At 40.5% G+C, this 17,099-nt stretch overlaps 2 protein-coding genes across 2 annotated transcripts in view; both read left to right on the top strand.

The window, feature by feature from the left end:
- Window positions 1-15,735, top strand: part of ank1b (ankyrin 1, erythrocytic b) — a 70,040-nt gene extending 54,305 nt beyond the window's left edge. Inside the window, exons 34-41 of the mRNA XM_087173197.1 lie at window positions 187-271; window positions 1,436-1,510; window positions 1,602-1,733; window positions 2,075-2,233; window positions 8,626-9,277; window positions 9,435-9,570; window positions 10,064-10,135; window positions 11,009-15,735. Coding sequence (XP_087029323.1) covers window positions 187-271; window positions 1,436-1,510; window positions 1,602-1,733; window positions 2,075-2,233; window positions 8,626-9,277; window positions 9,435-9,570; window positions 10,064-10,135; window positions 11,009-11,071 — 1,374 coding nt within the window. The 3' untranslated portion in view covers window positions 11,072-15,735. The remainder of the gene's footprint in view (window positions 1-186; window positions 272-1,435; window positions 1,511-1,601; window positions 1,734-2,074; window positions 2,234-8,625; window positions 9,278-9,434; window positions 9,571-10,063; window positions 10,136-11,008) is intronic.
- An 892-nt stretch (window positions 15,736-16,627) lies between these two features.
- The window catches only part of LOC111652867 (eukaryotic translation initiation factor 4E-binding protein 2-like), a 4,214-nt gene continuing 3,742 nt past the window's right edge, over window positions 16,628-17,099 (top strand). Inside the window, exon 1 of the mRNA XM_023403255.2 lies at window positions 16,628-16,888. Within this exon, the coding sequence (XP_023259023.1) occupies window positions 16,753-16,888 (136 nt within the window). The 5' untranslated portion in view covers window positions 16,628-16,752. The remainder of the gene's footprint in view (window positions 16,889-17,099) is intronic.

Genomic DNA, 17,099 nt, shown 5'->3' with positions numbered 1-17,099 from the left:
TTACATGCTCATATTCATGTAACCTTTCATGGTACCAGTACCAGTCCATCCATGCTATACATAGTGCTAATGTGACACAGGCCAAACAGTGGGTTAAAAGGGTTAAAAAGTGCTGCATTAATGACATGCCAGACAAAAATTATAATGTGATTGTATCGTGATTCTGTTGTTTGAATTTATCTTTAGGTCGTTGGAAGTGAGGAGCGCAGGAGAACTTTAACCCCTCTCGCCCTGAGAGAGCGCTACAGTGCGTTGAACGAGCCAGGTGTGGGTGAGTCCTTCACTGCCTGACTCTCAGCCCTCTCCTGATATAAATAAAGTGGAGACGGGCACTGAATGTTGCACTGCCCCTTTTACCCATAACCCTCTGCTTCCCAATGTACCCTCTCTATTTTCCTCTATCTGTCTCGCGTGCACGCATGGCACAAAGACTGAGCCTTGGATGCAATGCACTGCTCTACAATATGCCCCAGAGTTCTTTGCAGTGCAGTTAGAGGAAATCTTATTGAATGTGCGACCAAAAGACGAACAACAATCCCCAACGTGACTAAAAAATGGCTCCATGGCACATGGCAAATTAGCCTCTTCTTTCCTCAGTGTCCTGGTAGCTATGACAACCGATGAATGACTTCTGTGATTGGTTTTGCATGGCGCTGGTGTCTCCACTGCGATTTCCAATGGCATGGCAGCAGATACTGTTAGCATTAGCATTGTAGCTTAGCACTGAGAATGGGCAGGACCTCGCAGTGGAGCTAGACAGAGGAGCCCTTATACTGGCCTCTGGTAAATGAACAGAGTCAAGATGGCGGTTACGGTGGGTTTAAGTGGTGCTGATGGTGGGTGGGGTTGAAGGGGAAAGGCCTTTTCTGTCTATCAAATACCCAGCGCTGCTACATTGCACTTCAGTCCCTCTGTAACTGTTACTGAATGCTACTTTGACTGGTGGGACTAGCACCTGAATGAGCCCCAAATTCTAACCTCCCCTGCCCATATGGTGTGCTAACCCTAAGGATTATATGGACAAAACAATGCTGCTTATTTCCTTCAACAGAGAAATGCTTTTGTCAAGGTAAGTATTGCTATTAATAATTTTAATAGCAACTCAAGTGTTTTAGGAAACAGAGGATGAATTGAAACCAAAAGGGAAATTGAAAAAAAATCAAACAGTTGTCTGTAGTATTTGAGTAACATAGCTTTCAATTACACGTATTTGGATATTCCAGAGTTGATATGATCTACCTATTAAATCCAAAACACAGTTTACCAGTTTACCAGTAACAGTTTACCAGCAAAATATAGCCACTGGACTGTCCAAATAAAGTGTGACTTTAAAGTTAGAGTCAGAGTTACAGTCTCCTCAGTTCAGTAAAGGAGACACTGGCTTTGTCTTAGGTGTTCCTAAACTAGCTGTTTTTTTGGTTTTTTTTGTCTTTAGCCACAGTGAACGCCATGGAGAGGACTGAGATCAAAATCAACATCATATCTGAACAGCTGGGATTGAGCTGGGCAGGTCAGTCCTTTCAAATATGTAAATATTTGTATCTCTCTTTCTCTTTTTGTATGTATACTAATGTATCTACTCGCCCTGTACTCTTTGGCAGAGTTGGCACGAGAGCTTCAGTTTGGTGTGGACGACATCAACAGGATCCGTGTGGAGAATCCCAACTCACTGCTGGACCAGAGCTCTGCCCTGCTCAACCTGTGGGCCTGCAGAGAAGGCAAAAGGGCCAAGAGTAAGTTCAACAGAGCTGTAGATCTCTTTTTAGCCACCTAAATAGTGTTTTATTCATTTATCAGTACATAAAACTGCTGCAAGTCTGAGAGATGTTCTCTGAGAGATTACACGTTATCTCAGTTGCAGCACAGAAGTGAATCTGACATCATCAAATTATAGATCTCTTTTTGAGAATTCAATCAATAGATTTACCCTATTTTTAGAATACTAATCTAACTTCCCATCTCTTCTGACTTTCTTCGTATGTCTCTCTCTTTTGCATCCTTGTGCACACAATCTTCTTTTGTGGTGTTCCCTGTCTGTTCGTCTGTCTCCCCCCTCGATGGGTTTCCCTCTCAGTGGAGAGCCTGTACACCGCTCTGAAGAACATTGACCGCGCAGACATCGTGACGTCTGTGGAAGGTCAGGCTCCACAGCCAGCACCCGGGTCTTTGGAGGAGGGTGCCTGTCGACTCGGCGATCGCGACTCCACCCTGCTGTCCCCCAGCATCATCAATGGTAAGACACACAAACACAAACATCACACACACAAGACATGCAATGTTTAAAAATATAGCATATTCGTCAGTGTGCAATGAATTGGCCCGTTACGTTTAGACTGAAAAAAATGTGCCTTGCTCTTCAACAAGTGATTTAATTCTGTATTTAGCCTTAACACCTTGTTGCCTTAAAGCAGGTGAAACAGTCTGTCACTAAGTCTAAAGCATTTGACTTTTTTCTATAGCATGTTACGAATCCATTTAATGCAAGAATGTTCTCAACTAAAGTGTAATTAAATTAATTAAACCAACTAAAGTGGAGTCTTCCTCATTCAAGACATGGGACAAAAAGGTCAAACAGTTTGATTGTTAATAAAGTTTTTAGGGAGAATACAAGATGAAATAAACATGGAATTAATTCTCAACATATTCACTGATGTTAAGCTCGTTGTTAATATAATAATTGTCTCATGATGATCTGTGACGATCAGAAATGGAAAGTTTACAGGGATTTCCTGCTAAAGCAGAATCTGAAGGAAAGTTAATCACTCAGTTACTTACTATACATTCAGAAGAAATGGTCTATATTAGAAGAAAAGCTTATTTACAATCACAATGATTCTGACTGATTCTGATTTCAGTTTTTAAGGGTTTATTTACTCAAATGCTTACGCAGATAACTAACAGATATATAGTTCATGACAGTTATAGTCAGCACTACTGAAAATCTGAGACAAAATTCTTCAGCACAATAAGGTGAGCTGTTGCTCTCATATACTTTCCACGTCTGAAAACCTCCCTGCTTCATTAAGTGTGGGTAACAGCCATCTCACCTTGTCTCTGTTGCTCCACAAGAGATCACGGACACAAGGCCATTGCGTTTAGTGCACAAGCCACGAGTTATTAGACCCCCGTTTTTCAGAAGGGGTAAGTTGAAGGGACCTTGGGCTGCATGGTGGTTTGCTGCTCATGTAAATGATGATGATGATAATGATGATGATGATGATGATGAATCTCAAGTCATGTTCTTGAGGTCTGAGGAATGGTGTCATTCTCCCACCATGAACCCGGCCTTTTGCAGCATGCACTAAGGGCACTGAGGCACAAGTCATTTCTTTTTTAGTTACAGTTTTTCACACCTCATATTTGAGCCCTGAACATGATGGTTCTGATTGTTCTGACTTGATATGAGAAACGAGGATAAAACTCCATTTCACCAAGAGTAAACACAACATTTAAAGCCAAACAAGCCAACACTTAATTCCTGATTTTTAATTATGGATGTTTGGGGTTGTTTAGATTACATGTGGGTGTATGTGTTGCTGCGTGAGGGTGTGCACACACACACCTGCATGTGTGTGTGCATATGTGCATGCGTGTGTGTCTGGGATGGATACACTAGTCAAAAGTGGCACTAGTACACAGATGATAGTGTGCTCTGGGCCTTCATACCTTGTTTCTATTCCTCCTTTGTTCTTTCTCTCTGTCTTTCTCTTTCTTTTCCTGAGAACAAGACAGAATTTCACCTGTCTGACTTTGCTTGACTGACAGCAGACATTGTTACATAACTGCAATGTTCCAGCGGCCTTGAAATTTTGTCTTGTGCTCAGGACGCTCTCTCTCTCTGTCCTAATTTCAGTCTTTCTCTGAACCTATAACATGTCATATCTTGCTGCCCAGCCTCCCTGCTCCTCCTCCTCCCTCCTCCTGCTCTTCTTCCGCACAGCTCTTCCTGTCCGACCTCTGACCTCATATGACCTCATGTTGACCTCTGGGCCTCCTCTTCTCTTGTCATCTTATTTTCCCGCGCTCCTCCCTCGTTCAGTCGAGCGGGGACCCTCTCCTCCTCTCTCAATCCAGCTCTGTGTGTGTACTACAGTTTGTGCATGTGCATGCTGCATGCTTTGCTATTACAGTATCTGTTTGTGTGTATATGTGTGTGTGTTTGTGCGTGAGCATGTTTCAGACCTGGGCTACAGTAAATTTTTATTGTTAGTATTCAAAGAAGGCTAAGGAAATCACTTTATTTAGGTTAGTTTGCAAAGAATTTATGTGTATGAATATTTTGTCTTTTTTTTTTAAACTAGACTCAGTGTAATACTTAAATTACATTAAAAAATAATTTAAATACATTTATATCCAGAATTACGTAAGATGACTTTTGTCTGTGCAGTGAAAGGGATGTGTGAGTGTGCAGTTTCTTGAACAAAATAAAGTTTGCTATTTTTTGATTATGACATCTTTATGTGCATGGCATGCTTTCAATGTATTCAGGTTTTCTTCACAGTGTAAAATGTTTTCTCTGTTCAATGGGTGCATTTCAGTCTTGTTTTAAATGCTATATTAACAAACAAATGTTTTCTTTTTCTTTTCTTGTAAAATAAATGGTGTGTTTTTTTTAATGCTACGCTGTAAGACATAGTCAGCTGCGTAGCACATAATGTTCAATGCACAATGTTGCTTTGAGATCATGTCTTTCATTCATGGGCAAAATAAGAAACTGTAAATTAACTATGGCTTTGTCTTATTTTTCACACTTTTTTACTTTTAAAAATTTTAGTTTTTAAAATTGTTTTCTGCAATTAAAATGTACGTAAAAGCAAAAGAAAATCTTTCACAAAATGTTTTTACTTTAGAATATTTAATGATTTTTATAAACTAGGTTTTGCCCAAGTTTGATGACACACTCATTGTTAACATTGCCTGAACGTTATTTGCCAGCAGTGATAATGCTCTGAGGTGTGTTTGTGTATTGTGTATTGGTTTGGGTGTGTGTGATTATTTCTGTACATTTAAGCCTCACCTGTGAGCCAAAAGTGTGTGTCCTCATCTGTCTTTTAATATGAGTGCTGTATTGTGTGTGTGTGTGTGTGTGTGTGTGTGTGTGTGTGTGTGTGTGTGTGTGTGTGTGTGTGTGTGTGTACAGTGGCAAAGTGAGTAGCGTGCTGTGCTATGTGTTGTCTTTTTTTTGTTCCTTGTGCCATGACAATCTCTGTGGAGTTTATTTGTGCTTCACCACATCCTGTGCCTTTGACACTTTGTGTGTGTGTTTGTGTTTAAATAGCAGGAGTGAAGGGAAAGGCTAACCCAGATTCATCAAACTCATTCTAACCCTCATTCTAATTCTGACTCATTCCTCCCTGTTCACCTCATTCTGACACCACCTCTCATCATCCTGGCCCTGTACCATCCCAGAAACATACACACATGCTTACCCACACTATGGTCCATTAGCCCATAAACTCTGAGAGACGATTACTGACACAGTAAAGAGGTATTTCACCCATTGATACATGCTATTGTTTTGCTGTACAGAGCTGCTGTTATGGATCCCATTAGAATAAGTTTCAGTTTTTAGCTACACAGATTGAGATGCTATTTTTGGTGCCTCAATGTGCTGGTAAAATTTAAATTATCCTCTCTTATTATTCTGACCTTGAAGCATCTAAAATCTATGAATAGAAAGTACCTTTAAACACAGGTCAGGTAAGGTAGACTTTGCTGCATTGTTTCACCCAATCATTTTCCTGCCCATAGCTGGACCATTATAACTGACTAAATATTTATACACTCTGTTGTTGCAACAACTGTTGTGCTAAAAATCGATACTCTATAAATGGATAAATTAATACTAAATTTCAGGTTATTCATTGATAGTATCTTGTTAGAGACCCCTCTTAATTTCCACTGTTTTGTTTCGACATACAGAATTTTCTACTCAGTAAATGTACTGGTAGATATCATTCTGTAAAAGCTGTCATTTCTTACGGAGCATTTTTAATTGCAATGATATTGTTAAGGCCAATCATATTCCTTCAAATCCAAAAATTCAAGTAAAACAAATGATTGTGATTGTGAAATACAGATGTTGTTGCCTCTAAGAAGTCATTGATTCCCTTTTGCCTCTCTTCGCTCTTTTCTCTGATCCAGACTGAGACTGGCAGAGTGATCCAGTTAGGACTTAGACAGGAAATATTTTTGTTTTTGATTAAAGTGTTTTATTGTTAACGTACATTTGCTATATTAATTAAACTGAAAACTCGCACTATACCTCGGGTTGTTCTTTTAAAGCCCCTTCTCAGCCACACCACTAAACAGCCTTTTCTTTATTTTCAGATTTTTGTCATAGATTTTTGTTGTTCTTGCTGCTTGGTGCTTAACTGAAACATTTCCTGCAGGACTGGACCACAATGTGAACACATCCTAACCTAAATTTTGGGTGAAGTACTCCTTTACTGTTCAGTTTCACTGAATTTCATTCATCTGAACTCATTGATGCAACAATTTGTCTAATTACAGTATCGATTAATCAGGCAATCTCCAATCCATATCTGTCACGTGTCAAAACATGAGTAATATTGTCTTCAAATATCATCAAGACAAGCTTTATTTTTTTAGTTTTATTCAGATTATATTTCCAAAGTTCATTAGTTTAAATACTATTTCCTAGCATTTATTTTAAATAGACATTTAACTGTGTTTTTAGGTTAACTTAAATAATAGATAACAAATCAAAATGCCACTCAATCAAATTATTACTTATAAAAATTGTTTTTATATATGAGCATATTAAAAGTGAACAAAGAAAAAACTACTATGAATAATGATTATTTAAGAATGTATATACAGCTACACAGTATAGCAAAATATTGAACCAAAATTACATGAGAAGTAAATACAAAACAAACTTGTTCTCATTAAACTGTATGCACTAAAAATTGAAATATATATAGCTTTTGATATGAATCACATAATTAATACACCACATTTTTATTGTAACTAAAATCAATATGGTAAAGAATAGAAAAATTATTACTATATAAAATTTGTGCTTGTGTAATTGACAGTATGTTTATGTGTCCTTGTGCATTTTGCTGATGTTTTCACATTGAATAATCTGTTAATATAGGATCCATATTAGAACAGAAAATTATTCTCAAATACCCCACAGTATTTGCTTATTATATTCAAGTGTTATGCTACATTAAATGATAAACAAAATGTGTGTTGAATGATATACATAACACATATCATTGCTGTCCTCAGTCTTATAAAGATAATAATTGGATAAATGAAAATAATTCATACTGCAACTAGGTGAGTGATTATATATCAGTTTAGAGCAAAAACTGACCAACTTCCATTAAATCAAGTACAAAGAAATATTAAAATATAATAGTTTGTCTAATGTATGTGCCTTTGTACGTGTATGACTGTGTGTGGACAGTGACCTTAATTTGGATGCTTGGGATGCAGACATAGGAACGCATGACTCTGATGTGCAGCTACAGGAGAACGCGACAGTAACTTGCATTTTCCTCTGCAGAAGCTGCAAGATGCTCCTGACCCCCCAACCAGGGGCCTGTAACAAAGGGTTGGGACGATATTAGAGATGTTTGCCTAAAGCTTTGGTATTTGAATCCCAGCTTGTGGGACATCACAGAAAAAATCCAAGTAAATCTAAATTGCAGAGCACCCAGCACCCCAGACTGATTAGTTACAAATATACAGTATACCCTTTAAATACTGCAGCGGCATTATGATTGGTGAAAAATTGAAGTAGAATTTAAACAAATTTGTCTTTTAGGGATTGGCTGTACATTGATACATTTTCCATTCCCATCCATTTGTGATAGGGACACTGAAATCTGGAAAAATAATCTAAAAAAATTCTCTCTCTTTTTGCTGAGAGATCAGAGGGAATGAGAGCCTTAAAAAACCTATATCGTTCCAACCCCACAATCAAAATATAACTCCAGACTCACCTTTTTTGTCTCTTATCAGGGAACACAATGTGTGTTCTGCTTACTCACTCTCTTACATGGAAACAAACTACAGTCCTGCACCATTCACCTCACACACACACACACACAGTGGATGACACACCAAGCCCCTTTATCCCTCACCTCACTATTACTGCTGTGTCCCAATGACAATAACCTGAAGTGCCTCCTTTGCATCAAACCCAAAAACAGAATGAAATCAGTCCAAATATGTTTTACATCAATTAGACAAATCAACAGTAGAAAGATGTAGAAGATGTTTTGTGGCTTACAATAATTTTATTGTGTTCTGCCTTTTAAAGTGAAATTAGTACAAAGCATATTGGCTTGGATTTATTCAGGGTCTTGGAGTCAGGTTGCTTCAGAATCAGTGTGTCTCTTATCACACTGAATGAAATGAATTGAAGGATGTCTTAATCCTAAATTACAGGTCCAAACTTTTAGGTGCGTAATAAGGACCAGCCCTATTCTTTTTTTCTTTCCTGCTATATTGGGACAGGGCTGAGCCCCACTGTTTCCCTTATAAGTCAGAGAAACAGTTGACCCACCACCCACCTCCCCTTCCTCCCCCTGGCTGTGCCTGCGTGGTGTTAGTCTTTCTCTTGTCTCGCCCCTGTCTTCCCTCCAGGTTATGGGCTGGTGCAGGAGGAGCTTCTGTCCCCGGCCTCAATGCAGTACAGCTTGCCCTCTCCACTGGGTGTGGAGCCCTTCTGGCAAGAAGTGTCCAGCCTTGAATGCGCCCCTATTGCCACCACAGAGGAAGACACATTAATGGAGATGTCGGACGTTCAGGTGTGGCCAGCAGGGGTCAGCCCCTCGCTGGTCACAGTGGAGGACTCATCTCTAGAGGGCAGCAGTCGGGCTGATGACTCAGAGGGCGCCACGCTCTCCCTCCCCTGCAGCTTGGGTCGCCCGAGCAGCGGAGCCAGCGGGGCCAGCGGCTCCATCATGGAGCTGGAGGAGGAGGAGGAGGAGGAGGAGGAGGAAGGGGAGGTTGAAGAGGAGGAGGCGCCACAGGAGCCAGCAAGTGCACTGGCAGAAAGGGACAGGGTGAGGGCCAGTGGTGCTGTTCCCAAGGTCAACCTAAACGGCCAGCTGGGAGGTCAGAGGTCGGATGGGAGGAGAGGGGAGGGCCTTGCGGCGGGAGGAGGAGCAAAAGGAGGAGGTGCAGGGCTGGGTTCAGTGGAAGGGATTTCTGTTGTTGCAGGCCAACAGGTGTACGCCCAGCGGTGTGAGATGTCGGGACTGAGTCGGGCTACAGAGCACAATGGAGACAACCGGTATGTCGGCCTTAACTGTGGTCAGACTGACGTCTTTGTGTGTCCTTTCCCACTGTCTGTAGTCAAAATGCACATCAACATATCGTCTACATCACTATGTTTTTTATTTCTTTATCATTCTCTTTCCCTTTTGCTTTATTTGTATTTTGCTTTCCAGGATGGTGGGAGGCGGAGCATTTCAGCCCTATTTACCAGACAAGGACTCCCTGCAGGGCTGGGTTGGCTCAATGTCATCGGGACGTGACGGCAGCATGCCAGGCTTGCGTGTGGCCCAGGAGGCTCTGCTGACTCCGGTGTGTGACACGGGTTACTCTCAGGTGCTGCGTGGGCGCCTCCTGCAGGGCACGCAGCCCTTTGACAAGGGGCTGGGCTTCTCTCACCAGGAGGCGGGTCAACATGCTTGGGAACAGGAGCAGAGGCGGGTCCAGGTCAGGTTGCTACGCCGACCACCCGCCGCTTCCTGCGCCTGGAGATGGAACATTTTTGTCCATCCCTTTATCTTTTTTGAATTATCAGATGGGAAGAAAGTCATTCAGTTTGATTTTTTGCTCACGACCATCAACTGTTTTAGTCTCACTTAACAAATGTCATCAAAATGGATCATTTTGATGAAGTCACAGAACCGGACCAGAATGATGTGTTGTGCGGTGCAACACATGGGAAATATCTGCCATGACAGATACTTTTTGGTTTTGTTTTACATTCTGATTGCAAACAATTTGTCATTGTAGCGATATGAATATTACGAATTTATATCTATATCTTAATTGTGTTCTTTTTCTACAGAGAGAGGAGAAAGAGGACTATGCTGCTGAGGCGCAGTTTGTTGATGAACACGGAAGCATGCTCGCTAGAAGGGTAAGTCCGTGTTTTCATCATTTACACTGAGTCACACACAAACACTGTAAACTCAGAAGCAGAGAGCGATTTAATGTGAATCAGCCACATAGCCTGGTGCAAAGGGTGGGAAATTAACAACAGCCACCAGCCAAATGAAAGTAAGGTTGAAAGTATTTTGTCCCCATCGGCAGATACGAAAACAAACCAGCCATGATTCAGGGATGATTTCTGACTATAAGTCCTTGTACAAAATAACTAGCGCTAGCAGAAAACTTAGACATTACCATCCTTCATTTTCATTGTCATGATACATGGGCCAAGCTCTTGCACATTTGTGAACTGATTTGATATATTGAACATTGTGCTTTCGGGGGGAGAAATGATGACGCTGATGAATGACTAGATGTAAAACAATGACAACTGGTGAATGCTGAGACTGCAGTGAGCCATTCTGGCTGGCAGGTGGTGAGATAAGTTAGTTTCCTGCTCTGGTTTCACGTAGAGGCTTCAGCAGTTAACTGGTCCGAGTGTTGTTTCCTTCCCTCCTCCCTCCCTCCTTGCTCCAGGTGGGGGTGGATGTGAGAAAGGGCGCTCAGTCAGTGCAGCGCTCCAGTCTGCGGAGAGTTAAACACTGAAATACACATACTACCCAGTCCTCCAGGTACGGGACACACAACAAGCACTTGTGCATCCCAGTGCTTGGATAGATGCCACTATAGCGACATATTGGACTCCATTAGAGCCTCACAGTCTCTCACATGCTGTTCTGTTCAATTTATGTTCAAAATTAGAGCTCTAGATTTGGCAATCAGTTCGCTTTAATAATAATTTTTGGACGGCCAAAATGATCTAGCCTGTGTTTTTTGTGTTCATGGTGTCTTTGTTTTCTAGGACCGGAAAGCCACTGCCAAAACATCCTCCACAAAAACACAACCAGACCGCAGAAGAAAATGATGAAGGAGGGGAGGAAGAGGAAGATTAAGACTAAGACTAAGACGTGCAAACTACAAAATGACAAACACAGAATCATCCTCAACGTGTGACCATGGAGAATCACAAAAGAAAAGAAGAGGAGAAAAAAAAGAGGAGTTCAACTTGTAGTTTTATAACATTTGTAAAGAAAAATATCAACTAGACTAAGGCATGATGATTCCTTTTATACAAAAAAACATAAATGTCAGTAAAATAACAGAGAAAAAAAAAAAAGCAACAAAAAGTGCTTCCTGTGAACTGTAATCGCATGATGACTGCTGGTGCATGCCCTTTGACCTTTTGAACTGTCATTATCTACAAACTGAAGGGGTACAAGGTACGGGGCTGGCCCACGTGTGGGTCACGGGCCATTTTAAGGACCTTATTCCCCCCAACTGGAGTGGTTTGTGTCAGCAAGTTGAGTACAATAACACTACAGCCAAAAAAAAGTCCCTCAATGGATGGTTCTGTATACAGCTAAGCCTCTGCTGAGCCTACCAATGCTTCTTTCACTGGACCCTTTCCCCTAATATTCTCAATGTGATATATGCACTCTATGCTACGTGGACATGTGTCGGTGTGTGTATGTGTGCGTATGTGTGCGTGTATTCTTCTCTACCGCATGTGTTTCTTGCTTCTGGCTTGGCGCTGAGCCCTGCCCCATGATTGGCTTATTGCCCCTGTGATGTCACGGCGTGCTCAGTGCTGGAATGAGAAAGCCGCTGTGCTCCCCTGCTCGTGAGTGTTCCTGTCTGCGTGTGCTGACTTGTCTTTTTCCTTTGTGGATGAAGCTCGCTTCTTGTTATTTGTTTCTTTGGAACCTGTCCACCTCAGATTTAAGGATTGTTTGACTTCGGGACTGACACGGATCTGAATCTATTCGCCCCTCGTGTTTTCAGGGGAAATGTGTTTTCAGACAACAGGAATGTTTTCTTTGGAAAGGGGTTGGTTGCTTGATTGCATTGTGCAGCAGCTCTGCAACACAGAGATCGACTTTTTTCCTCCCTGGTGACCTTTTCTATCTTCTTCCGTCATTTCTCCCAGTAGCGCTCGTCATCTTGATCCACAATCTGTATCAGTAGCCTCTGACAATATGCAGTAAAACACAGGCCTCTCCATCAGCATCTATAGCTCCTCCATCTAATGTTTAAAATTCTGTGTGCTCCCTCTTTTATCTGTTTGCAACGGCTGTAGCGCTGCACAGTCGAATTTTGGTTCATTCATTTGAAACTAAGTGAATGAAGGGGCGAAAACCTGGAGGATGTGATTCATGTGAGGATGTAGTGATTTGGAGGATTGGAAGTGTAAAATAGCATAATGCTACAACATGTGATTGTGAAAGGAACTGTGCAACAAGGTCAGACAGGTAGCACTGTGATTGTCTTATTAACACCGACCCCAGACTCGTGAACTGTGAAGACACAAAAACATTCACATATACAAACAAAAGCACAGCCACACACACACAGGCGATACACAAACACACAATATAAGAAACATATTACACAATGAAATAATTATTGCCTGGTCAAGAGTGTCAGATTGGAGTATGCCACAGCAATAATACCGAACAACAGGAACACAGAAGATGGAGGCCAGAGTTGCGTATATCTATATAAAGGATTTGATACTGAAAGGTTTAAATGACTGAGCTCCTCAGTGAAGACAGAAACTCCATCTGGACGAACAGCATTCGAGTTTGGCATCAGACAGCTGTGCTGTACCTGACTGGTTCCATCGACCTTGAAGTGAATGAGTCAGAGAGGACGCACTGATGCAAGATCAGATGACTCAGCTGTAGCAGTGTGGGAACGTGGAGGCCTGAGAGGGATTGTTTGTTTTTCAGCACTTAACGTAGCAAAATATAAACCAGGATATGTTAATTTATTACACTGATACCTATTAAGGAGTCTGCTGCTGCCGTAAGGTGGAAATCACAAAACTCTATTTTCTTTTTTCGGAGTAATTTAAGTTGTATTTATTAGTGTTTCACGCATTTCAAAACTACATTGGCATCACTGTAAATCACCTCTTGTTCTCTTCATCTCTGAAACACTTACTTTATGCAGAAACCTAAAGGCAGCACTATGAAGGGGTCATATCACAGTAGCACACATTTCCTGGAAGTCAAAACACAATATTTATCCCATAAGTACTGTAAATGCTACTGTAGCCTGAATGTGCGAGTGAGACACTGAATGAATGAACACATTAGTTGCACATCACATAGATGCACATGTTTTCCATGCCCAGTCCGTGCACATGAGAGCCTCATCTGATATAGCACATGTTTATTACATATCACGTGTTTTCCACTGTTACTCCACTCAGGTTTTCAGTTCTGCTCGGTCAGAATCAAAATGTTTTTGTTTTTAAGTTCTGAGTCCTCCTCTCAAAGACGAGTGCAGGACGTAAAGTGAGTGCTTCAGAATAAGGCTTTGGTGTTGGGGTCGTTTGGGGCGGGATGGGGATGCACGTGGGGTTCTGGTAGATTTATGAAGAGGGATGGTTTGTCTGCAAGTGCGTTTGTGAGTGACTGAGTGTGTGTACGTGTGTTTGTGTGTTTGTGTGTGTGTGTGTTCGTGTGTGGTTGGGAGTTGTTGAATTAGATTAAGACCAAAAAGCACAGAGTGTTGAGTTTGTGTGGAGAACCCTCCTCTCTACCGCTCGGCTCCTGGAGCAGCGAAGGAGCCACAGACACCTCTGTTGGTTGTGTTTATCCTAATTCATTTTTACCATCAGAAAGGTATAACTGAAGCATTACTCCCTCTACTAAGAAGCACACAAGGTTAAAGAAGACACTTTGATGTAATTAATGAGGAACTAATTACTGTTCATTGTTTGCAGTTTCCTGTGGGCTACTAGACAAAACAAAGCTCTTACAGTGTTTTATTTGAGTTTCTTTTTGTTTTTTTTACCCACTCTGTAATCCTACTAAATCAGCTGTTCTCAAAAAGTCAAGCCTTTAATTCTGAGCCATGGATGCACCCTCCGGGGGACAAACAAGACACCCTGTCCTAATATTTACAGCGTGTCTAATCTCTTAGCTGGCATGATTGACGCAGTTTATAGCTTTCAGATGATGGAGAGCGGTGACTCCCTCAATCACTAAAGTGACACACTCTCCTTCATCCTATTAGTTAGTCCTTATTTAAAGCCCTGTACTGATTCAGCACAAGAAAGATGCTGGATTCAGACGTTTTAAAGAAAATAAACTACTTCACTTTTTGTTAAAGTCAAAATCCTTAAGATAACCCTTGTGTCAGTATAGTATATATACAGAAATAGTTTTCATTGTTAGTAGACTTACTCACATGGGATTTTGATTGTGTGCCCACACACAAAGGATTCACTGGATGCAGAGGACAAAAACCAATGAATGGACATGTCTCATGTCAAGTGCAAGACAGCATTCAGTCATTATCACTGAATCATGACATTGTTGACCGCCTTCTTCAGTCTTCACAATATGAGCATACAGTTTGTTTGAATGTGTTTAAACCAGATAAACAAGTTGCTCTTCTTTGTCATTTCTGAAAAAGTAGCCACCAAGGCAGTAGCTACCATTGAACACATGTCTGGCAAAGGGTTTCAAACTCATTTAGCGCATGATGTAGGAGATACAAATTATTTTACAAAAAACAGTTTTACACAAATCATAGAATGTGGCTTTCTGAATATCATACAGGAAGTTTGGACTTTGGGGCTTATATCATTAAAATCCACTTGCCATTACCACCAGTTACCCCCAAATTCATCAAGATCAAAATCTTAAGGATTATAACTTTAACTTTGAGTCATTATCTTTTCTTTAGCTTAAAAGACCAGATGTTGAATTTCAAATTCAATTATTTACATTTATCCACTAAGAGAAATGATGTATTAAGCAGTTTTATGTGAATCTGTTTCCACTCAGAGGTGGATTTTTACAAGTATAATTTGGCTTTGCAGGGTGAATTTAACTAATCACTGATCTTCTGCAATGATAAATTGAACTTCACCATGTTGTGTTTTATGGATTGTGTGTGTGTGTGTGTGTGTGTGTGTGTGTGTGTGTGTGTGTGAGTGAGAGAGTGATTGTGCTTGGTTCTGTAGTTGGATCAGGGAGGAGAAGAGAGAGAGAGTCTTTACCAGGCATGTGACTGAGAGGATGTGTAACCTACGACAACGTACTAAAAAAAAAAAAAAGAGTATTGTAAAATTTTAACTGTTGCGAAGAATAGAGCTCACCTATACTCCTTTAGAATGGATACATGACAATGTAAACGCAATATCATATTACTCTATCCTAAGGAATGCAACTGCGCACATGCACAAAAAAAGATGTTTTTATGAAAATATATGTATAAATATATGACAAAATATATTTAATTAGAATGCTATGCACCCTCATAGAGTTGTTATGGATGTTCTTTAAGCATTATCTAGACTAGGCCAACGCCCATATCATGGGGAATGTAGAGGCTTTGTAGCTATGACCACTTGTTTTCTTTTGTATTGTCCTGGAGAAAGGATAAACAAACGTGAATATGTATACAAGCCTTTCAATCAGAGTCATTCTGACATGAAGATATGTATAGATCATCTTACCCTGTACACCAGCTCAAACCATTTACAAAAATTAATAAACAAAGATGTGACATACATGTTTTGTCTTGTTTTCGTTTTAAAAAGTTTTTTTCTTTTCTGTTTCATTTTATATATATGCTCTTATATTCAGGTATAAATCTAAATATGAACCTCATGTGATACCCTCTTTTCAGTAATGCATTATTTTCAGTGTCCAATAATTTCATAGGAAGTTTCCTGAGAAGAATTATGTAATTTTTATTTTTTCAGCTGTTGTTTCCTTAAACATTTCATTGTAAGTAGTAAATGTTAATTCATCATCATTTATTATTGAATATACTAGCAAATAATCAACTAAAGTAGAGCTGCAACTACATTTTATTTTCATAATGAATTAACCTACCAATTATTTTCCAGATCGATGGATCATTTGGTCTATAATATGTCAGAAAATAGTGAAGAAATTTACTTTCACATTAACAAAGAAATTATGGGGCAAAGAGGACCATTTTCTACTGATCAACCAGTTAGGTGGTCTAAATGTGTTTAAAGGCAGTTATAGGTTTGCAGAATTTTTTTGAAAACTCTGTAGTTCACTCTGTCAATTAATTTGGGGCATTAGTAAATGGTAGTGTGGGAAGTGAACATTGTATTTCCCTTGATATTAGTACATTACATATTCTTTTCCTGGAAACTTTATATGAATTTAGTTCCATATCAGTGCATTTCTAGGAAGTTATATGAAAATATGGGGCTCATAAAGTATCCTCGTAAAAATTAATTTGAACATTTGACATTTCTTGTGCAATTAGTCAGATTCATTCTTATTCTTCAGTTTGCATTATCTGTAGTTCACCGAGCAGCGAGCACATCAGGAAAAAAAAAACTACAACTCCCACCATCTGTGACGCCCCCTGCATTCAGTCAATCACAGCTCTCCTCTCCACGTGGTGTTTTGTAGGAAGTCCCTGGGTTGTTTTGGATTTTCAGACCACGTGGAGGCACAAGGCAACTTTCCTCCGGTCTATCTGTGGCTTCGTAGTGTTCTCCAAACTTTCAGTGACCCAACAAGCAACGACCCCGTGTTGTGAGAGATGTCAGCGGGTAGTCAGACCACCAGGAGCCGGGAAATCCCAGCCGTCAGACGGGTCGCTGTCCACGATGCTGCTCATATGCCCCAGGACTACTCCACGACCCCCGGGGGAACTCTGTTCAGCACCACGCCAGGAGGTAATGATGTGCTGGGTCATGTCAGGAGGAAGGAGTTAGAAAAATATGCAACAAAATGTAAACTTTATCAGGAAAAAGAAGACACAAATACAAGGAACAGGCCTGTAAAATGAGAAAAACTGACTTAAGAGAAACACATACGGTGAAAATCAGAAAATGTGAAAGCTGCGGAAGAATTTTCAAGAATATATCATGTTGATCTGGAGACAAG

Source organism: Seriola lalandi, unplaced genomic scaffold, assembly GCF_002814215.2.
Source record: "Seriola lalandi dorsalis isolate HSWRI2012SDOR001 ecotype SW California unplaced genomic scaffold, Sedor1 jcf7180002054085, whole genome shotgun sequence".
Taxonomy (NCBI): domain Eukaryota; kingdom Metazoa; phylum Chordata; class Actinopteri; order Carangiformes; family Carangidae; genus Seriola; species Seriola lalandi.
The sequence above is the reverse complement of the archived record's forward strand: the minus strand, read 5'-3'. Positions and strand labels throughout refer to the sequence as shown.